The sequence below is a fragment of the Phoenix dactylifera genome, unplaced genomic scaffold, assembly GCF_009389715.1.
Source record: "Phoenix dactylifera cultivar Barhee BC4 unplaced genomic scaffold, palm_55x_up_171113_PBpolish2nd_filt_p 000133F, whole genome shotgun sequence".
Taxonomy (NCBI): Eukaryota; Viridiplantae; Streptophyta; class Magnoliopsida; order Arecales; family Arecaceae; genus Phoenix; species Phoenix dactylifera.
Window position 1 is genome coordinate 4,701 of NW_024067693.1, and position 24,410 is coordinate 29,110.

At 36.8% G+C, this 24,410-nt stretch overlaps 1 protein-coding gene across 1 annotated transcript; it reads left to right on the forward strand.

Moving 5' to 3' along the window:
* The first annotated feature begins 5,955 nt into the window (after nt 1–5,955).
* Nucleotides 5,956–17,642, forward strand: LOC103705560 (ABC transporter G family member 28-like). Its single transcript, XM_008789324.3, has 14 exons — nt 5,956–6,234; nt 6,332–6,408; nt 6,801–7,094; nt 7,368–7,431; nt 7,527–7,673; nt 7,832–7,866; nt 9,240–9,313; nt 10,622–11,505; nt 12,060–12,356; nt 13,081–13,563; nt 13,729–13,877; nt 16,131–16,420; nt 16,553–16,677; nt 17,323–17,642. The coding sequence occupies exons 1-14, from the start codon at nt 6,014–6,016 to the stop codon at nt 17,477–17,479; spliced, it is 3,297 nt and encodes a 1,098-aa protein (XP_008787546.1). The 5' UTR covers nt 5,956–6,013; the 3' UTR covers nt 17,480–17,642.
* The last annotated feature ends 6,768 nt before the right edge of the window (nt 17,643–24,410 follow it).

Consider the following 24,410-nt stretch of genomic DNA (forward strand, 5'->3'; position numbering starts at 1 on the left):
ATACTTGGATCTTCAGAGCTCTTGATTGTGCCCCTGTAAACCACATCCAAATCCACCTTCACCAACCATCATCGAACGGCTGAAATTCCTTGTAGCAGTCCTTAAATCTGAAAGTGTGAACACCCTGAGATCGCTTGGCCTCTGGGAGAAGCTAGGGTACTGACACCTCCCAAGGGAGTCAGCGCTCATGTCTGAAACATTCTGAGAGTTGAACTTCAGATGCCGATCTCCTCATATCACGGTCAGTCGACGTGGTTACTGCTGGACCGTGCTGACGCAGGAGAATGTGGAAAGGAGCTCACTCTTCTTCAGTCCATTCGGAAAAGAAAACACTTCATGGCAGCAGTATAAAGGTCCCCTGATATTCCTTCTGTAGATATTGACTTTAATGAAGGGAGCAAAAAGGGTACTTAGAGCTAGAATGTGTGAATAAGAACCCTAAATGATCTGGTTCAAAATATTAATGACATAAAACCAGAAAATCCAAATTTAACTACAAAAAACCAGAAAATTCAAATTTAACTACAAAAAGGATTTTGCAAAGACACAACAAATTGCAGAAGAAAATTGAATCCAAAACTTGCTTCACAATTCACATCCGATACTGAATTCAAACCCAGTCCTTAGGCTTCCTCAAGGGCAAATCAAATTCTTTTATGGAGGTCATCTTCTCAGGACTAATTTTAATTCTAAAAACTGAATGATTGGTTCTTCAGATAACTCACCATTCTGCCAGCTTATTCCAGACTCCCCAGAAAGGAAGAGGTTAAAAAGTAAAGAACCAAAACGTACTACTCTATGCCACAGTCCGTAGAACATATCCAGCTCTCCCAGTCAAATTATCACAGAAAGAAAACGCAAGCTACTTACTTACAAAAACAATTGTCCTTCAACCTAAATTCTAGGTTGCGTGCGTCTGTGCATAATCAAACCATATAACCCCATAGCTCAAGCAAAATTAGCCAAAAAACGTACCCTTTTCCCTCCAACCCAACTCAAGGTCGCTCTTTTTTTTTTTCTTTTCTCAAGAAAAGCCCATTCCCTTTTGTCCCACCAAATCTCTCACACTGAATACTAGGATGCAACATAGATATGGTCCTTGAAGAAAAACTTCCAAAAAAAAAAAACACGTAAACTACCATGAGTTTCCCCTTCCTTCGAGAAACCCTAAAATTCAGTTCTTTTTTATTCAAGAACAAAACTTTCTAGCAGTACGAAACGAACCCACTAAAAAAGAAATCAAAGAACCAATTTTGACTTAAAAAAAGAAGAGGTCCTCCAAATTCAAACTTACCTGCTTCAATTATTCTAGCGAAGACCTGCAAATTCCACTTCCCTTAGGATCTTCCACAATTCTCAAAGCTCAGAATCCTCTGGGATCGACGAGCGACGGGCATCCATGTTGTAATCAAGACCGAAGACTAAGTCAAACCAAGGCAGATGGCTTCAGCTCACCCACTAAAGGCACGAGGACCCTAGAGAGAAGATAGAGAGAGAGAGAGAGAAGAGAGAGAGAGAGAGAGAGAGAGAGAGAGAGAGAGGTGAGAGAGAGCTCTCTCTCAGACTTCCCCTCGCAGAGTGCCGTGAGAAGGGCGCCTTCGAAGAAAGGGAGGATGGTTCATGGTAGGAAAAACGATGCCCAAAAATAGAAGACACAGAATGAAAGATCTCCATTCCTGATAACTTTGAATAGTCGGATGCTTAGAGAATTCCTATGCGGATCCCGGCCATCTACCATTCACTCAGGCGCGAGATTCACAAGCACGAATCTCTGCGTCACGGATATTTACCCGCATGCATTTTATATGCATCATCCCGTATTTAAGATGCTCGTGAAGGACGGACATTCCAAAGGGAATTTAATTTAGGAATGAGATTTAATTAATTAATTAATCATTAATATATTATATTATTTACTGGACGGCGGTCTCGAGACTCACGGAAAGAGCGATGGCTTGAGTTGGCGTTCGCCGAGCAGCTCCTTCTACTTTCCGGCATTTCTGGTGCCGGGATAAGGTTTTGGGTACTTTCGGCATTGCACTCCATCAATAGGATCATCAAGGCCATCCATTCCGATGGTCTCCCTGAATCCTGATCTGCTGTCTTATGTGCTGCTCCAAAAAAATCTAGTCTCCTTACGCTATTGTGTCTTTGAATGTGGCAATTGCTTGAAGATTAGAGCGGGAATAGAAATCCATTTGCAACGCCCTGATTAATAAGGAGCCAAAAGTGGAACGGCTATTATATTCAAAAATTATTGTACAAAATTGTTGTTTAATCATAATTGCTCGTGTGATGTTCCCTTTCTCGAGAAGCTTGTCACTACTTCATGCAAAGCATGCTAATGACTCTTTGTTAAGATAAATAATATTTGATTGGGTCCAAAAAGGTTCGTAATTGATTGGAGAATTAATTAAGTTCTAATTAGGCTAAAGATATAGCCCAATTATAGACTCGGTCAGGCCATCCTATAGGCTGGCTATCTTGAACTGGTCCAAGCAGCAGGCAGCCCCCCTTTTCCTTTTCCTTTCCCATCCATAACTCTTTGTTGTATGGGAGAAGGCATCCAAGTGAGGGCCTCTCCCTTCTTTTCTTTTATTAGATTCTTAGTGGGACTCTTAGTGGCTAAGAGGAAGGGCCCCAGAAAACCTAGAGGAGGTGCAATAAAAAAACGGTGGCCCGATAGCGCTGAGAGAAGAAGAAAAGAAAAGAAAAAAAGATTTACTCTAATGCTATAGAATAAGTTCTTCTTATAGAACATCTTATCGGCCTGCAATTGCTAGAGATGAAAGGCTTAGCTGAGCTTTTCAAACATAAAACTTGTGGATTGAAATGGCCAATCTTAGGGAGCTGCGTGTGTTCATGATCTCAATCTCTCTCGAAGATCAAGTCAACTCAGGAATCACCATTATGAAAGATAAAAATATTTTAAACCCTATAAGGCACGCCTTTTACATGATAACATCATGAACAAGTCCTCGCAAGTACTCCCTCTTTGCCATGATGTAAAGGTCTGTTGAAGCGGACTCTGAATGTTTTTGCAGGTGTACGGAGCTGTCGCAAATATATTTTTTGCAAGTATTATTATCTTCTCACAACGTAGGCATCTGCGACAGATTGTGACAGTGCTGTGCTATCACAAATACTCAATCTGCACATTTCCCAAATACAAATTGGTATACTAAAAAGGGTAGCCTTTCTTTTCTTTCCTCCTCCTTTTATATATATATATATATATATATATATATATATATATATATATATATATATATATATATATATATATATATATATATATATATATATATATATATATATACATCGATGCCTCACACACACCGGGTGTAAGTACAGCTTATAAAGTCTGAAAAAAAAAAGTACATCGAAGCGGCACCATCTTTTTTGTGGTTCTGGAAATATACTAAGACCCATTAGTTGGTTTTTATGCTTGTTGCTTCCAAGATGCATTTAGTTTGGTTTTAATGCTAGTTGCAACTGTTGGCAGTGGAGTTTTTGAAAATAAAGCCTGTATAAAAAGTTATTTGCTGTTTGGTAACCATATTTTTAAAGTCTGTAAAACTTTAACATGTATTTAATAAATAAATTGAGAAAATATTTTTGGTATGGCAAAATAACCATAAAAGACATTACATAGTATTATACAACAGAGCATAATAAAATATAATATGTATTAATACATAAATATATGATATAGTATAATATTAATGGAATATAATATATTATTATTATAATATAGTAATATAATATTGTATACTATAGCATAATAAGTTAATATAACATTAACTTATTTAGCATAACATATCAATATATTATGATATAATATAATATAATATTATATTTATAGTATAATACAATAATGAAGATATAAAATATTATAATTACTAGCGTAAATTAATTTTCCATCCTCTCGATAATTGTGGTATAATATAACATAATATTAAATTATTTAACATAACATATTAATGTATTATGATATTATATTATATTATATTATATTTATAGTATAATATAATAATAAAGGTATAAAATATTATTATAAAAAAGATATTTGTGTAATTATTATATTTTATTATGGGTATTTTGGTCCAAAAAGAAAAAAATATTATAACTCAAAACAACTTTCCGACAATTTCTAACATTATTTTTTTGGAGAAGCTCCAAAATCAGAAAGCTAAAACAGCTTTCCGAAAAATTTACCAAACACTTCTATTTTATCTAAAAGTACTTTTTGGCTCTCCAAAAGCTTCTCCAAATAAGATCTAAATCCTTGGATGACTACCTTGCCTAGAGTCTTAACCATCAGCATAAAATGGATGTTTCAAGTGAGTGGGGAGTTCTTATGAGCCGGGTTTTTTGGCAATATAGATTAGACTTGTAAAACTAATGAGCTGAGTTGAGCCGGATTGAAAATTATAAAACCTAGATCCGACTCAAAATTGGAAGACTTTGTGAGCTCAACTTGACCCATAGGCCATAAAAAATGGACCGGTCCATGTCTAATTACCTCGAGGTCACGTCAAATCCCATATTAGCCCAACCCATTTGCAACCCTTACGGCATAGAATAACTTATAAATATAATATTTTATATTCAGCTAAGATTAATTATTTATAAATTTGCTATTTTTTATTCACAATTTATTTCCATGCATCGCACGAATCCTTTGTTTATATCAAATTATTTTCACTCTTGCACAACACCACTAGAATGGCGTGGGCCTCCAACATTGTTTTTCTCTTGGACTTTACCTACACATCAAAACGTCATAATGGACCAGTGCTAAGTGGATGGTTCCTACTTGGAACCAGCATGTCATATACAATGTGGGTTCTGCGAAGCAAGAGTTGCTCCTTGGCAATTTTTTGGTGCAGTATTTAAATATATGATGCCATTCTAAATCTCATTCTTTTGGGCATGATATGAGGATCAACGAGTTTCCACTTTATAGTCTGAGAGAGAGAGAAAGAGAGACACCAACTTCATAGCTAACCTAAACTAGAACTGCAACTAAGGTGGGTTGGGCCGGATTGAAGGCAAACCCTTCTCTAAATCCCTTAACCTAAGCCAACCTGTATTTTTCTCATCCAACTCGACCCAACCTTATTACATTCTAAAGTTGGATTGTGTCGAATTAGCTAGGAAGGGCTGGGTTAGATTCAGTTAGGTTGTGCTATGTTAATTAGATTAGATCGGAATGAATAAGAATTTTGAGTTAGAAAAAAATATTTGAGATATTTTTATTAAATTCATCTTTGTTGAATTTAGGCCACAAACATATACAAACTTTAATAGTACCCATACGTAAAACTTAATAAAACACATAATTTAAGGAGACTAAAAATAATTATATAAATATATAGGTGGCTTGTATGAAATATTAATATAGCTTATTGATTTATTTATATATCGAATTAGGTCAGGTCAAATGGATTGAGTTGAGTTAGATCAATTTCAAAGAGATGTGAGAGCGGAGTTCAGGTTGATTTGAAGGTCAATCCTATCGTAATCCTATTTGAGATCAAGTTGATCTAAAGTTGAAAATTTTTAGCTTAAGCTCAATCCATATCTATAAAATTTCAATCACCCATCGCATGGAAAGATGAATTTGCACCCTCAAGCTAGACTTAAAGAGTCTAGAGCTGGTACGGAAGGGTAACCACGCGAGGCATGCGCGTAACCCACTCGACCGTTAGTTCCGCTGACTCCCCCGCGCCGTTTGAAAACTCCGAGACCAACGTCTCTCCGTTTTCTCCCTCAATATCTCCATCATCCCTTCCTCCCCCAACCTCGCCGCATCTGTCTCCTTTCCACTCCTTCTCCCTTTCTCCTTTCCCCTTCCCCGTCTCCTCTCCCCTCTCCACAACCCACACCACCACCACCTCCGAAGCTCCTCCTGGATCCCCACCTTCCTCACGCCCAGAAATCGCCCCATCCATTCTCCAATTCAACCCCTTGCGATGCAACCAGTGCCCCCCCATTGAAAAGAACTGAGATGCTGACCGCAAGGTCCGGCCAGGGACCGAGATGGACCTCCTGCGCCACTCTCGCCATCCTCGCGACCGTCCTTCTTGGTGGCCCGCACCTCGGGCAATGCCAGGACAGCGACAACGACAGCCCATTCTTGCAGGGTGCATTCTCCAGCTACTTCTTGAACTTCACCAAAGTTTTTGCAAGCGACATCAGCCAGAACCTAGGATACTGCATCAAGGACTCGTATGTCTGTCAGAATCTCTTGATCTGTTGAATGCGTTGAATGTTTCTTGATCCAAAATGGTGTTTTTGATCATGAGTTCTTGTTACTCTGTTTCAGTGATAAGGATTGGAACGAGGCGTTCAATTTCTCCAAGGATATGAGTTTTGTGAATAATTGCCTCAGGGAAAGAAATGGTACCAGCTACCGCTCCTTCTCTTTCATGTTTTTTGCTCTTTCCTACATGGTGATTGGATATGATATTATGCTTATGGAAGGGGGAAGAAGAAGAAATGTTCATCGATTACTAACGGATGGATCCCTTGTAAAATGGTGGAAAGGTTTATATTAAGGACTTCAACATTATAAATATTTGAAAATAAAGGATCATAAGGGTGTAGACAAACAAATGACCAATGTGCTACTTTCTTCACATACGTTCCAGCTTGATCCTGTACTTCAGCATATTTTTCTGCAATGTATTTGCTTAAATACTTGTTTCTAATAAAATAGGAGAACATTTACCCTGGCTTACAAAATCACCTCCGTGCCTAGCATTCTTATTTTGGACTCAAACTGGAAATGACAGATCTTTCGAGGCGCATATGTACAGCTGCAGATATTAAGTTCTACTTCAGCAGTTTATATGGCGGCAATGATGAGAACAGGGAGCAGAGCAACACAAAAAAGAATTACTTAAAACCCAACAAGAACTGCAACTTGACAACATGGTTGAGTGGATGTGAGCCAGGATGGGCATGCAGTGTTAGCAAGGATGTGAAAGTTAATATGAGAGATACCAAGGTCATGCATCTTAGAAATCTCGACTGCCGTCCATGCTGCGCAGGCTTCTTCTGTCCTCGTGGTCTCACTTGCATGATACGTAAGCATCTAATTCCTTTGTTTCTCTCTTCGAGTGAGGTGTGTCTTCGGGACGAACCAAAACCCAAATCAGATGAATGTTGTTCCGCTAATGATATATGTGAATGAGGATCTACTTTGTTTGGGGCAACAACATTGCATACTGATGAAGTTTTGCTTGTACCAATTACCAAATGGCTTATTTGACCTGGCAAGACCTTTTCCACTTATGTTTTAATTTTATGAGAAGAACTTCTGACCTCCTTCTGTAATTGCTGTTTTTCATGATATGAAGCTTGTCCCTTAGGTGCATACTGCCCGGTTGCAAAACTAAATACAACTACGGGCGTCTGCGAGCCGTAAGTTGACATATTCTTATTTGAGTTCCTTCTGTTTTCAAAAGCATGGCGTGTCTGATTATTTAAGTTCAAAAAAAAATTATAAAAATACGCAGATACACTTACCAAATACCTCCAGGACAGCCAAACCATACCTGCGGTGCCGCAGATACATGGACCGATGTTTTAAGTAATGATGAAATCTTCTGCCCAGCAGGATATTATTGTCCAAGCACTACAAAGAAAATTTCTTGCAGTAGTGGGTATTGTTTCTTTATCCTACCTATCCAGTGGTTTTTAAACTATTTCAAGAGCATCATGTATGATATTGTTGTATTTTCAAGTCAAATCTTGATGATAACCAGCACTTTTGGGGTTTGAAATGGGTATTTACTAATTCACATTATATTCCAATTTGCAGACATTACTGCAGGAAGGGTTCTACTCAAGAATCAAGTAAGTTCCTATCTATTCACCTAGTTGTATGGCCATTTCCTTCTTCTTTTTTCCCCGGTAATATGATGGAGCCATTTCTCAGTTATTGAAGAACATTTTGTTTTGTGTAACCTTCCTAAATCGTTATGATCAGATAAAGAAACCCAATCAAAGGTAGAATTTTCTATCACATCTAGGAGTTCTTTGTAAGCATCTGTCCTTTCTGCTTCCTCACTGGTGTCACCTGTCCATTGTGGCATGGCAGTCTGTTCCTATAATTTTTTTTTTTCTTGCTGGCAAGGTTGTGTTTTTCTGAGGTTCCAGCCTTCAAACTGTTCATAGATTAGGCATTTGATGTGTTATCTCATGCTCATATACTAAATGGATGTACTAATCCATAGGTAACCCTTCTAAGGTCATTTCAATTCTGAAGCCCTCTTACCGATATTGTTGCCACAAACATGCACACCCCTTAGTTTATTTCAATAGCTGAAGTGCTAACTAATAGTTATTCTTCCAAGTTGGTTCTCAATGAGCATACAATCATATTACTATATTCATTTTGTTCACCACAATTCCCATATGAAGATTTTTTCCACAATTTCACATCTCTTCCACCTTTGAAGTCACAAATCACTCGGCATATCTTCATGCTCATTAGCAAAAATGGTCTGGTTCACTGCATATCTGACTCCCATATGCAATGTATATTGTTTCATAATTAAATTGCAGTTCATAGTTCTATGTGTGAAAACCCTAGATGTCTTTCATATCTAACAGCGCATTGAAAGAAACTAAAAAACCTTGCTGTGATTTTTTTCTTCTTCTTTTTTTGACAACCTTGCGTTCACCTCAATGTCATCAAGGCCTGCAAAAGGAAGTGGAGTGCCATTGAGCTAGATGCTCACAGCTTTGATTTCCATAAGTGAAAAATGAAGAAACCACTCTGAAGCTTTACACCCTCTGAGTGAATAGAGGATGTGCTCGCCTTTGTGCGACATCAAAAAAGAAGTTGATGGTTAAAAGATAATAAGTATACAAAATCAGAAAAAAAAATGACGCAATTGATGCGATTACTTTGATATTGGTCCTATAAAATCAGCCCTTTTCCTTGCTACAAATATGGATTCATTGCTACAAATATGTATTATTGAAAAAATAGGACATGTTATTTGGATACTTCTCTTCAACTCCAAAGAGCTAAAGCAGTAAATCTAGTCGACGGTATATTTTTTGTGTTTCGTGGGTGAATTTCGTTCAATTGGCAAATTCTCAATTTTCATTTTTTTTTGAAGAAAAAATAATTTGATTGCCTCTGTCTTCTGAGGAGTTGTTTCTATATATGTTTTGTGGTTTTAATTGTAGCTTGATCGAAGTCTATAATGAACTTGCAGGGTGCTTTAAGAAGAGTTCTTGCAAGCCAAATTCTGTAAATCAAGATATTACTATTTTTGGTGCCTTACTAGTGGTAAGCATTTTTTTAGATACCTTCTTTTTCATTTTTAATAAAAAATCAAATCACTATCATGATCAGGTTATAAAGTGCAATTAATTTTTGAGAATTAGTGCACAATTGTGATTATTCAGGATTTTTTGCCCGTTGATATTAGTTTACAATAAGAATGGCATTTGCTTATTTTGGTCCAACACTCGCTCCTTAAGTTTATAATTATGTAAAATTCGACCCCAGACTATCTTAAGTTCTTGTGATGAAAGTACTGGCAACCTTGTTAATAATATGACTCGAACAGAATGATTCTTCACCTATTCATGAATTCTTCAACTTTTTGAGTGTAGATGGATAGCATTTCCTCAGTTTTTTACCCCAATTTTTGTTGATCTAAAAAAGGCTAAAAGGGTGATGGCGGTATAAATTATCTTAACCACACTACAACAACTCTGTTTTCATTGCTATGAAACACAGAGGTGCAAAACAAAGGGATATCATCAGACAAGTCCCCTGCACCGAACCTCAGGGAAGGAATGACAAGAAATCTGCAAGATATCCAAAATATATTAAAAAAACAAAAGTGAAAAGTGAAAACATCCAAACTCGAAAGAAAGTGCGATGATAGCATATTCTTTCTGCCTTAGTTAACAAGCATGCCCTCTGATGCTTGCTTGCTCGATAGCTCATATTTTACGAAGTACTTCTATTGTGCTGGAATGGAATCAGAGACCATTAACATATATATGTGCATACTAAGCACAGCATTAATCTTATATGATCTTAAGATCAGCTTTAGTTACCAATCAACTTTACAGCTTGCAAATTCAAAAACTTAAATTACAGTATGACTTAATACATGTTTTTGCCTAAACATAGCATCTTTTTAGGAAACTATGTATCTTGACGACATGGAGGTTTTCTGTTGCTATATTTTTGCCCTTAAGTCTGTAGCCTTCTCATATACCTTAGGAACTTCTGAGAATCCAACATTGTTGTCCAACTATTCCTTCTGCCACTGCTTTAAAATTTTCTTGCATCACCCTTTTCTAAAATAAAATTTACATTCGCTAAGAAAGCAAAGTACCTTGATATCATTACAATCATATACCTACCAGCACATAACTATGCAACTGATAAGATGGCGTACATATTGTCTGCAGGCATCAAGAATAATCTCCTTTGCAATATATTGCTCGATGCAATAGCACATAATTATTGCGCCATTCTTGTTTGTAGTGCAATATATTTTGGAAATAAGCTCCAATGGATATGCACAGTTTGAATCTAAGCCAAGCAATAACTAACTTGTTCTTTTTATTCCTGTAGGTGGCATTGAGTTTAGTTCTATTGATCATATACAATTTCTCTGGTCAAATTCTCACTAATCGTGAAAGAAGACAAGCCAAATCCAGGGAAGCAGCTGCAAGACATGTAAGAGAAACTGCACAAGCTCGTGAGAGGTGGAAAACAGCTAAAGATGTTGCAAAGAAACATGCAATCGGACTGCAGACACAGTTATCTCGTACATTCTCGCGCAAAAAAACTGCAGCACAATCAGGGCCATTAAGGGGTCTTGGTCATGGATCTGATGAGAATACATCAAAATTACCAACAGCATTGCCACCAAAGAACAAGGAACCAAGTAAACTTTCTAAAATGATGCAATCGATTGAAGACAATCCCGAAAGTGATGAAGGCTTCAATCTGGAGATCGGAGATAAAAACTTGAAAAGGAATATGCCTAAAGGAAAACAGATGCATACTCGTAGTCAAATATTCAAGTATGCATATGGGCAAATTGAGAAGGAAAAGGCCATGCAGCAACAAAATAAGAACTTGACCTTCTCGGGAGTGATTTCTATGGCCACTGACACTGAGGTTAGAACAAGGCCTGTAATTGAGGTTGCCTTCAAGGACCTAACTTTAACTCTCAAAGGGAGTAAGAAAAAATTACTGAGGTGTGTGACAGGAAAACTTATGCCTGGCCGTGTAACTGCAGTCATGGGTCCATCTGGGGCTGGGAAGACCACATTTCTAAGTGCTCTAGCTGGAAAGGCAACTGGATGTTCTGTGACAGGTTTAGTGCTCATAAATGGAAAGGTAGAACCTATTCGTTCATATAAGAGGATCATAGGATTTGTACCACAAGATGACATTGTTCATGGAAACTTGACAGTAGAGGAGAATCTTTGGTTCAGTGCAAGGTGCAGGTACGAAAATGAGTCCTATCTTTCTTCATGCACTTTTCGTTTCCAGTTTTCCTTGTAAGTAAGCTGCTTGCTCTTTGCTCATGCGAGGAAAATACCTTTACAACAGATTCACCCTAGTCTAGGTCCGATTCAAGTAGCCAGAAGCAAAAATTTGTTTCACAAGTTCACCCTCTAAATGAAATCAACTACAATTCTAGTTTGTCTTGAAATCATGGATTAGCAGTGCACAAGAAAAAGGGTGAAAATTTGTATGCTTTCCTTGGTTGACTACTCCACGTACATGAATCTATATTGTATCATATCACGTAATTGCATAATATTTATACTACGCATATAGTATTTTTTTCCGAACTTTCCCATTGCATTCATTCTATTTTTTTTTTGATGTCTGTTGGAAGGACACAGTCTATTTTTTGTGCTGCGAATTGACTGTCTACCGTTTAAGATATCACATTCTCTTCGTATTCTCTGGATCTCCTTTATTTGTTGGAGCTTTTATATATCCCTACCTTCACCATTATGTTACCTCTATCTATCCCTTGTTTGTCTTGCAGGCTTTCAGCAGACATGTCCAAAGCCGACAAAGTTCTAGTTGTAGAAAGAGTTATCGAGTCTTTAGGGTTACAAGCAGTACGGGATTCATTAGTTGGCACCGTAGAGAAACGTGGAATCTCTGGAGGACAGAGGAAACGAGTAAATGTTGGTCTAGAAATGGTTATGGAACCCTCTTTGTTGATCTTGGATGAACCTACATCTGGTTTGGACAGTTCTTCATCTCATCTGCTACTTCGAGCTCTTCGTCGTGAGGCTCTTGAAGGGGTAAACATCTGCATGGTGGTTCACCAACCCAGGTTGTTTCAATATTCATGAGATTCTGGATCTCTCTCTCTCTCTCTCTCTCTCTGTGTGTTTTGAAATATGGTCTTTTTCTGATTCCATTTATCTTCAAATATGATGACATCCTCATACATATTTCCAATAGTTGTAACATGAAGTCATCTAGGGTAGATAGCATATAAGAAAATACTAGTCTATATGACTAGGAAGTGGACTTCCTTCCTGCAAAGACGTAGCCAATATGTAAGTTGTATGAATGATGTGGCAGTATAAATTTTAGATTAATGCGATAGCATTTTCTAGACATGCACATAAGTTGCTTACTTATTAGATGTTGAGATCACTTTGTAGTGGCAATTTTCTTCGGCATCAACATGCATAAATTACTAAATATTAGCATTACTCTTATAATTTCTGACAGGCCTCCATCTGCCAGTTGAACTGACGATCTCCCCCTTGTTGACCCAGTCTGCTGTTAACTGCAGCAGCTGAATTTTGCAAGTTTAACCTGCGAAAAGAAAGAACTTTAGAATCTCTATTGTCTTGCAGGATAACTCTCATGCAACTAAAATGGTTCTTGACAGATTATAATGCTAAACCATAAATGCATGATTTTTCTTTTCTTGCTTTTCTGAAAAAACATCTAAAGAATTATTGAGATCTTATTGCTCCTAGTGATATACACTGAATGTATGTCATCATTCTCGGTCACTAATGGTGAATATTTTTCTGCTTCAGTTATACCTTGTACAAGATGTTCGACGATTTGATACTTCTAGCAAAGGGAGGTCTTACTGTGTATCATGGGTCAGTGAAGAAAGTTGAGGAGTACTTTTCGAGCCTTGGGATCAATGTCCCTGAGCGTATGAATCCTCCGGATTACTACATCGACATCTTAGAGGGTATAGTGAAGCCAAACACGAGTACAGCAATAAACTATAAAGAGCTGCCCCTCCGATGGATGCTTCACAATGGTTATGATGTACCACGAGATATGCTACAGAATGCTTCTGACCTTGACTCATCAGTAAGGGGAGGTGAAACAAATGCTGCTGGGGCTGGATCTGATGGACAGTCTATTGCTGGAGAAGTATGGGATAATGTAAAGGATATTGTAGGGCAGAAGCGAGATGAATATGAGTACAATTTCTCGAAATCCAAAGACTTATCTAATCGCAGAACTCCTGGTGTGCTCCAGCAGTATAAGTATTTTTTGGGAAGGTAAGTTTTGCAGCTCAGCTTTCTCAACCTGTTGATTTCACTTCTATAGTCTCTGTGAAAGCAACTTGCACATTCAGAATGTTAGAGAGCTTGGGTCTCATGTTTTGCTGAATCATCCTTTTAATGTTTGGAGCTCTTTTTTTTCTTTTTTTTTTTCATGTTCAGGGTTGGTAAGCAACGCCTTCGAGAAGCTAGAATACAGGGAGTTGATTTTCTTATTCTGTGTCTTGCTGGAGTTTGCTTAGGAACACTTGCTAAATTGAGCGACGAGACATTTGGGTCACTTGGTTACACCTACACAGTAATTGCCGTCTGTAAGTTGGAGATCTTACCATACTAACTTATCCTTCCACAGTTAATCCTTTACTAGAAACCATTATGATTGCTCTGTAACACTCATAATATTAGTTAAAACTCCTAACCGGTGGCAGTAATTTACATGCCACATGACAGAGATGGGCCAAAATCATTATATGCACTATTGTAACTGTTGTAAGGATGAAATATAAAACCAAGTAAGTGACAAGAATGTCATGCAATTATAGCTCAAGTGCTTATTTGCAAGCTTTATTCTAAATTAAATGGCAACTAGTTGAAAGTTTCAAAAATTCATGACGTCCCAAGGTAATCAAAGATTTCAGCAAGCTTAATAGACTCCTGTAATGCTGATTTCCTTATGCAAGGCAGGGTTCTGTTTTTGTATCAATATGAAAACTTCAAATTGATGATGGAAGGAGTTATTTATTTTGAAGTGCGTTCATGCATATATGCATGTATTTTTGAGTGTATACCTAGGAGTGACATGCATGCAAGTCGTAGATTTTTAGCAACATGAATAATCATTTTTTTTTTCATTTATACAACCTGTACGTAGTCTGCATAATGTTAATGTCTGCATTTGCACAAATATGCACTAAAACGAACATTATTCATGCTACTAACAGTGTTGATGCTTGGAGGTATGCACTTGCTAAAACAAATAGTTGGAAAAGGGCATGATGATTATGTAGGGCTGAAAACGGATCAGATATGGATCGAATATTGATATATCCATATTTGTATCCATATTTTTGAACAAATACGGATGCGGATACGAATATTAAATGGGTATTCAAATTAATATCCATATTTGTTCTAAATAGATACGGATACGAATCGGATATTAAATATATCCATATTTGTTATAAATGGACATAGATATGAATCAGATATTAAATATATGTATATTTTCCATCCGAATACGGATATAAATCGGATACTTTCTAGATATTAATCAAATTTAGGCAAAATTCAATAATAAAAACTAGCAACAAAGACATGATCATAAAGAAAAAATTCAATTAAAAAATATAATTTTAACAAATATTTGTCAATAATAAAAACTAATAATTTCATAAAGAATATACCGCTTAAGGTTGCTCGTCCCGAAGTAGATAGGATATATGGTGCCTCCATGGCATCTCACGGTTGTCATCGGTTATAATCGCCAGGTGGAAACTAGAAAATGGACGGAACCTTCAAAACCCTAGTTGCTTGAAGACAACGAAGAGGAAAGAGAGACAAAACGGATGAATGAGCTAGAGGTTTGAGCCTTACAGGGGTGTGGGGTGATTTAAAGAATTTTATTCAAATCCGGTATTTGTTTTCGGGTTACTGTCTTTAAGTAACCGTCATCCGATATCTAGGTTTTTTTTAGTTTAAAATTGGTTAATCACTTAATTGATTCCCTGATTTAACTCAACTTAAACTTCTTTTTTTCACTTACTCTTGTCATTCGGATATCCGAATCCAAATCCAAATCTGAAAAAAATCAGGTGTATCCACATTCGCATCCGTATCCTGGAGAGTTTTGAACTGACTATCTGAATCCGTATCCGAATCCGATCGGACCAAAAAAATAGTATCTAAATCCGATTTGAATCAAATATGAAAACAGATACGATTGAATATAATTTGACCCGTTTTCAGTCCTATTGTTATAGTGTGTAGCAATGCATATAACCAAACCAAAGACGGCATGGGGAGAAGATAGTCCATTGAAATTACAATATGATTTCGACATTTGAAATGTGAGAATTAATTATATTCACATCTAGACAAGGCACAAAATAATATATGTGCTTGCTAAACTTATTCCAATAAATTTCACAGCAAGAGGAATATGTAAGTTGCAGTTTTCTTCATTAAGAACTAGTTTTTATTGTATCCAGCACAGTACTCAGACTCTACTATATACTGCATCTCAGAAGACCTTGTGTTTGCCTTCCTTGCTAGCCAATTCTGGATTTCAAATCTAACAGGATTCAGGCTCTCAATAAACTCTTGGTTACCTTAAATGTTTTTCTAGTGTCGTCTAATATCAAACTGATAATTTGATCTGTTTTCTTCTCAATCTCTTCTTGCTTTTGATATACGTGGAAGACACAACAAGCACACGTCTATTTCTTTTCTTTTTTGACATAAGGGAGGCATTGCCGCCCATTTTATTATAAAACTACATAACAATTACATTTATAGATCACAGTCTATATTTGTTTCCTTAGTTGAAACTATTTGTTGAATTGCAGCTCTCTTGTGTAAGATCGGAGCTTTGAGATCGTTTTCACTTGAAAAGTTGCAGTATTGGAGGGAGAGAGCATCTGGCATGAGCTCACTGGCTTATTTTCTAGCAAGAGATACCATTGACCATTTTAATACAATAATCAAGCCAATAGTTTATCTTTCTATGTTCTATTTCTTTAACAATCCCAGGTCATCAATTCTGGACAACTACGTCATCTTGGTCGCACTTGTTTACTGTGTGACTGGTATCGGTTATACTTTTGCTATCTTCTTCCAACCAGGGACTGCCCAACTGGTGTGTATAGTTTCAGAGATCATTGCCTTCTTTTCTTAATTTATCATTACACAACAGACCTTATACCATCAAAATGGAGTTGGCCATATTTATCTTTCTTTTGCTAATTTTAAGCTATTATTTTCCATTCAGTGGTCTGCATTGCTTCCCGTTGTTTTAACTCTCATAGCAACTCAGGAGAAAGTTTCAAAAGTCATATCTAACTTATGCTACACAAAGTGGGCACTTGAAGCATTCGTGATTGCAAATGCTGAAAGGTGTGGTTCACTAGCCATCTCCTCTTCTAAGTTACCATGCACTCAAATTTACTGGAATTCAGAGTCTTGAAACAATGCTTAATTTAGTATTGTTTTCATATATACCTACGAGGACTCAATTTGCACCATAAAAATTCTTAGCAGCAGCAATTGGAAAAAAAAAAAAAAAAAGAAGAAGAAGAAAAGGACGACAACCAACAAGAAGAAGAATACCTGTCAAGAGTTCCTTGTAACACGGCACAAAGGATCAATACATCTATCATTAAACATATTTTTATTGCAGATATCTAAATGCATTCACTCTTGAGTACTTTCATAACTCTCTTATTGATCTATCAGTAAATCTTGCTAGCATTAGCATAGGTTTGACCTTGTGATCATGCTCAAGCATCAAATCATAGGCTATGAGGTAAAGGAGTCTTTTCCTTCTTCAGCTTAAAAGTAATGAATTTTCAGGAGCAAGCCAGCAAGGGCATTTGAACTGTAGGATGCCCTGTACATGCACATGGACGTTGATTAGCATTTACTAATGCAGACCTACTCATATTTTCTTTCCTTTAATTAAATATTGTGCAAAAATGTCATCTTGCTTTGTGCTAAGCAATTATGTATGCTTGATATTTTGCTCTTGCATTCATTCTGCAGGTATTCTGGAGTCTGGCTAATTACTCGGTGCGGTTCAGTTGTGCAATATGGATATGACATTGGTGACTGGAATCTTTGTTTATTTGTTCTCGTTGTTAATGGTATAGTTTTCCGCTGCATTGCCTTCTTTTGTCTGATGACCTTCCAAAAGAATTGACGCTCAGAAAATTTACATTTTCTCTCATTGTACCTGTGTACAAAAGCTAAAATCAGTTTTGATATGCTTTTACTGTAATAGGGAATGTAAAAAGAACAGCAGTTATTAATTAGATTAAATCTTACAAGCACCAATATCAGGATGTGTTTTAAATGTGAGGGAATTTTGTGGGTTATCGGAGCTTTCTCAAGAATCAACATTTACCTGTGTTGTAGCAAATGATGCTAATTTGAATTTCACAGGACATTTGGTCATAGAAGAGATGGAAATTATTTCATTCCCTTCTCGTTGAATAAGATCGATACTTTTTGCTTTTTATTTAAATTACTGTAGTATTACGTAGGAGAACCACCATGGTTCAAAAGAACTTAAAGGAACAAAAGGTTCATCTTTTGGTTACATTAGACCTACAATGCCGAGCATGATATGCCAGTCAAACAGTTGGACTACTCATTTTGTATGTGCATGTTAACATCAGCAAGAAGCATATTTCAAATTGGGACTGGTTCTTTAAAGTCTGCTTTTTGACGAGTTCCTCGCAGAAAGTCGAGTCCAAAAATCAAAAGTCTCTTCAAATAATTATCCTCCATCCAAATTATCTTGTGGTTATCTTTTTTGATTCATCATCACCATGTTTTAAAGACCTCATTTTAAACTATCTAAAACCATTATTTGCTCCTTATCTTCTGTTGGTGTCCCTCTCTGTATAATATACTTGGATATCTATCCCCTTTAGTTTTACAATGCAATGAAAACATCATCATCTATAGTGTATATATCTTATGTTTCTGCACCTACCCCACCATCTAGAAGTATAATTTTATACGGAATGTTCTGATTTTTTATTTGGCTCAACTGTATTAGAAGAATATGGGATAACACTTGAAAGGTCCATCTCTACTTCAACCACTCCAATCCTATGAGAGCATATTCCTACCTCAGGCCTCTCCATATAGTTGCTCTTGTTTTCACAAAGTCTTATTCTTTCTCTTAGTAACCTTCTTCATCCAATCCTATTTAAAATTATCCTTCTCTATTTCATTATTTGATACTAGATTTATTTTCACAAGCTCAAAGGCCCTCTCTGCTACTCAAAATGTATGAAATATAAATTGCACATGCAACCGATTTATAAGAATCCTACAATCTTTCATCAAAGTTTATAAGAGACAATGCATGGCAACACCTGTAATGCATATCAAACTGAATTCAGCAGCCTAGCAGCAAGCAAGCAATCAGAAAACAACCAGGCATTAAGCAGCAAAAAATGCCGGTAAGAAGTGATAATTATCCAGGTATTATCCTCTTAAAGTAGCAAAAAATCAGCCTAGGGACTACAAGAATTGGTGAAACTGGAGGGCTGTAAGACATGAATATATACTGGGTCCTTTTTATATAAGTTTTTTTGCTTCTACCTGTTTCTGGGTTTCTGTCAGAATTATCTCGAGGAAGAAACACAATAGTTGAGAACTTCGCGCATTAGCATGTTTAAGGTCCAACCAGCTCTGGTGTCCATGACTTCGCAAATGCCAACAAGCACCAACAGCCAACCATCCTTAGTTTTCCTCTTCTTTCAAAATTTGCTTCGAGCCAGATTCTCTAAAGTAAGATTCAGGGTGGTCCAAACTGAACCTTTCCTCACCTTCCCTCCTCATGCTGCTAACACATCTTCCAAGCTCCCAGGTTCCCCAAACCAACCAATTCGATCTGCAATGAGATGGAGATCATTAATTGCACCCTCCAAAGCGAGCCACCACCACCACTCCCATTTCATATGATGCATCGCAGAGTGCCTTCGCAGATGCGGTCTCACAACCCTTGCATGTAAAGATCATGGCAAATTCGTGTCTCTTGGATTGTTTTTGAGCTAGAGGAGGCTGTGTGCTTCTCGTTGGACTCCATGTCAAAAGGGCTAATTTTAAGTTAGAGAAGGCTGTATACTTCATGTTGGACTCCTTGACTCCTTTTCGATAGGGCTAAGACTTTCAACCAAGTCAGAGGCCTGTTTTGAATCATTCTAGCAAGATTGCAACTTCACCGAATATATCAATTGATTCTGTCTTTGTTTGGACAGATCTTACGCCTTTTGCTACATAGGAAGACCAAGCAAGCCCTGCAATAACAGCAAGTTTTGTGTTTTTGGCTTCAAGTCATATGCGTACCCATCGATCTAATTCTTGTTGGAATTAAGCCTAAATCCTCCTCAACTCCAGTTCCATCCACGAAAGCCATAATTTTGAATGATACGGGCAAGCAAAAAAAAAAAAAAATCCAAGGTGATGAAAAACTGAAAATCTACAAGAAACCTGAACATAAAGCAATGAATTTCTCAAAATAAAATGCTTTTGTTCTAGCATTCTTATAATTGTTCACGAATCCACCAAAGAACTTGTTTTTCGAATCAAAAAGGGACCCCAAATTTCCAGTCACAATATATCTTTAATAGAGAAGAAGGATCTCCAGGAATAGAGCAAGAAAGGAAGGCAGGTCGCCGACGATAGCAGTACCTTCGAAATCGAGGGGCTGGGGGACGATCTCGGCAGAGAAGAGATGCATGCTGCCTGTGGAGGAGGCGAGCCCTCGCCGGAGTTCCCAAGGGAAGGAGCTACAGCTCCGACAGAACCCTGGGCCCCTCTTTGCTTCAGGCCGATGGACCAGAGTCGGAGGACACGTGGCTTCTTGGTCGCGTCCTTGGAGGTAATAGAGGCATGGGATTCGTCACCACAATGTCAGACCAGCGGCGGCAGGGGATTGGTGGGTCTTTTGATACATCTATTGTGTGCGCTAAGCTTAGAGCCTCATGGAAGCATATTTTCTATGCAAAATAGGTACTAGGTGTGGGTTGCCTTCTTCTTAAAAAAAAAAATTTAGACACAGTAATTAAGTGGGTTCAGAATCGAAAATGTGTTGCTGGAGACCGATCATTACTCCACGATATTCACAGATTATCGAAAAGTACATTTTCTACCAAACTATGCATGTTTATAAAAAGGCAAATGATGTTGCAGACTGGGTGCCTCTTTTGTGGCTCACCATTCTGAAGGTCATTGTCAGAACTCTTGTGTAGCCTTTTGTTTTCTAATTTTATTGACCGTATTCACATCCGTTGGATATAAACCGGCGTTTAAAAATATATATATATATAAAAAAGCTTACGGTCATCGCGGGGGAACGCCGGGTCGAATGTGGAAATCAGAAGGCATCTATCACTGGCTGGCTGCCTAATGAGATTTATTTAAAAAACAATCGGTGATGAATGAAGAGATGATTTGCCACTGTACTCATCTAAAAAGGATTGGCCATGCAACTTAGACTCTAAAACTCTTACGTACGGATGATGGTGGAATGACGTGTTAGAAAAGTTGCTTATCGAACCAGTCAAATGTCCCCGAAAAAATGATTAATAATTTTATTCTACCATGTTTAACCTGGATAATTTATTTCGAAGAAGGGTGAAATAAGGTTAACCATTCAGTGCTTTCTCTCTTTCCTTTTGCTTTTTCACCTTACCAGCAAACCATAAGAGCACCAACCAAACACCGAATATCCTAATGGTAATGTATACGTATGGTTATATCTATTCAAGAGACGGTTAGCTATTCAGAATCCAAATATAACTAGGTTGTGAGTGAATCAAGTTAGATTCTAAATAGGCACAATCTAAACCTAATGTGGCTCTTCTCATATTGGATAAGAATGGATTTAATGTTACTATTATGAGATTTGGTTGATAAGCACACATTAGTATGATCAATAACATAAATTATTGACAAATTTATATCTTTAAAAAAAAGACTTTTTTTAATATTCAAGTAGGGTTTTGAAATATATGGTACACTAGCTTTGAACCTATTCGAGTTTAGATTGGGAATTTAAGCATCCTAATCCATGTCATATCCAAAAAAGATCATAATTCCGGTTAGATCGGATTGATAATGGATCAATTTCAGATCTGAAGCAGGTCAACCCAATCCTCTTGCAGATCTAAACACAGTCTTAGCTTCAGGATATGGTGTGGTAGGAGGGGATTGGTATGGTATGAAGTTTGTGCGATTCAAGATGTACTAGAAGATAATTCATTAGACATGTCTTAGTACTAAATACGATGATGAAGAGAGTGGTGATGAATAATAATTTTAAATAAAAACATAATATGACAATCATTCAATGCTAGACTAGGCCGAGAAAATGGTCTTCGCCCAAACAAGCAGTGAAATAAGCTATGAAAGTTAGATGCTCAAGCAACTACATATAAAGAGGTGATGTAAATATGTACAAGCATAAGCATATATTCATGAGATTGCATATATATGGACGATGCCATTGGTGAGGATAGCATGCCTATTAGCATAGCAAGTATGCTTTTATCATATTATGATAGATAAGCTTCAAAAAGTATACACACTCTTCTTGTATGTAGGCGTAAAAAGAGTTGTAAAATAATATATAGGACTTTTTTAATGTATATACCTTCCTAAATATATAAAAATGAATAAATATCTTTATAAAATTGTTATTTACATATATGCCGTTATAATTTTTTTTACTTTTACCATTAGGGTATTTCGGTCATTCATATTTTAAACCTCTCATTTCTTAACAGCATTATATAACATGAGTATACATACAAAAAATAGGAAAAGTGTATATATATATATCAAGCGTTTTATGAGGATATACAAGTAAATAGTAATTTTGCGAGGATATTTATGCAAATTCTAATACAAGGAGGGTATGTATGCAAAAAAATCTGTAACATATCCAACGAAAAAAGAAATAGAGAAAGAAAGAATACCCTATGTATCTATAGCCCTTATGTCATTGGATGCATCATAAATATATTCCTAGATCAAACAATAGCGACATATTTATCTTTACTCTAATCCTTGACATAGTTTATTCAGATGTGCTCTTCAAAAGGCTCCCACAGATGGCACTCCACCCAAACCCATTCAGGTCTTACTGAAGACTTGACTCTAACTAGCTATCTCACTTGACGCCAATGAAGACGGTTCTCAGTTATTCTCAGATTGGCCAGAATTTTATAACAAGATTCTCTCCAGTCTAATTCCAAATGATGACGGATGTTGCCTTGGACTGATCCATTCATATGAAGCAGCTCAGAGACAAGATTTGGTGGTCCTATAACCGTGAAAATATACCCTCTAATCACTTTTGTTTAGGGCCAATTAAAAAATACCTCGTACCAATTCCAACCCAAAGCAAATGATCATAGCTAAACTAACAAGTCTAATAAATCTACTGCCTACACTCCGTCAATAATAAGTTGAGAAGTCCTGGTCATGAAAACAAATGCAAGGAATGAAGAGCTTCGAGAATAATCTAACTTGGATGATCATAAAAATGAGAAATTATACCTTACACCATATACACCAACATGATCATGCACCATTCAAATCATCTTGTCTCGTTTCTGTGGGCCAATCATCGAGACGAACGCATGATGAATGAGATCCACAAGAATGAAATGAGGTGAATGGCATGGTACATGCAATGTAGGGCATAATGTCTCCATAAAAACAAACAAATTCCCTCAAAGTCGCCTGACTTCATTGCTTTGCTCTAATTCCTTCAACCATCCATAAAGGTAAGCAAGTCTCCACATGTATTATGTCATGGATGTTGATGAACATAAATACATGGCAGGCCGTCCTCTCAATCTGGTCAGCAGCAGTTTCTCATGCGAGGCCAAAGAGAGGCAGAAATAAGCCAACTATCTTAACTTTTAAATCCGTCAGAAATAAAGTTACCACCAAACTATACCGGGAGGCTAACAGTGCGGTTGATTGGGTTGCTTCTCAAATTGTCCATCACTCTAATGGTGTCATATGAAACTCGATCTCTGTAACCCTTATAAAATTATAGAATATTTTACCGAAAAGAAGAAGAAGAAGTTACCACCAAACTCTAGCTCGGATGATACTATCCTCTGCTACATAGGCATGGGATTGGAGTGGGCTAGTGGAGAGGGCGGAGTTAGATCCCCCCATTCTGTAACTAAAGAAAAAGTAATGACGTACTCTGGTCACATTTGAATTCTAAATGTAAGTGGGTTTGAGGAGCTTTTGAACTGAGGACAATCTTAATGGTAGGTAGAATCACACATCAATATTACAAGCATGGTTATGGAGAAAGATCTATCACTTGTCAATAAAATATTCGCATGCTAGAAAATCAAATATCATGAATGAAAATTCTTCTCATTGCATTTGACCCGTGCATCTTACGTTGAGCTTACCTCCCCCGCCTGCCTAACATTAATACATGATTGAATTTGAAAGAGACCTACCAAGACTCGTTTTATTCGCAGAAAGAATTTCTCTTTACTGATATATTTTTTCTAAAAAGTTGATATCTAAAAAAATAATTTTTGTATATTTAGTTGACCATACAAAGATAGTATATTTTAGAGTGACTTCTATTTAGTTGAGCATCTATTTTTCTAAAAAAATATGTAAAATATCTATTATGCCCTTAATAAAGAGAAAAATCTTATCCCATTCTATGTAAAAGTTTAAGGGCATTTCTGGAATGACAATATTATATAGCATGTCGGAATGATAATATCGTCAAGATCCATCTTGTGTTAACCAGTTAGCGAAAAATAATCTTACTGAATTACTATTGAATAGAATTAATGATTTGGTAATATATGATATGTTTAACAAAATTGTGGTGATATATGACATGTATCTCGAGAGTTATTGATATACATATAATTGAGTTGCTATATGATTAAATCTTGATGTGTATGCTGATATGGTTTATATGAGTGTTTTATAAATGTATACACTGGATTCATCAAACATTATTCAATCATCAGATTATTGATGTATGAATTTTACTATTTTATTATCAACTATATATTTGCTGAGAGATGTTTTCATATTCATGTTGATTATTTGGCTAT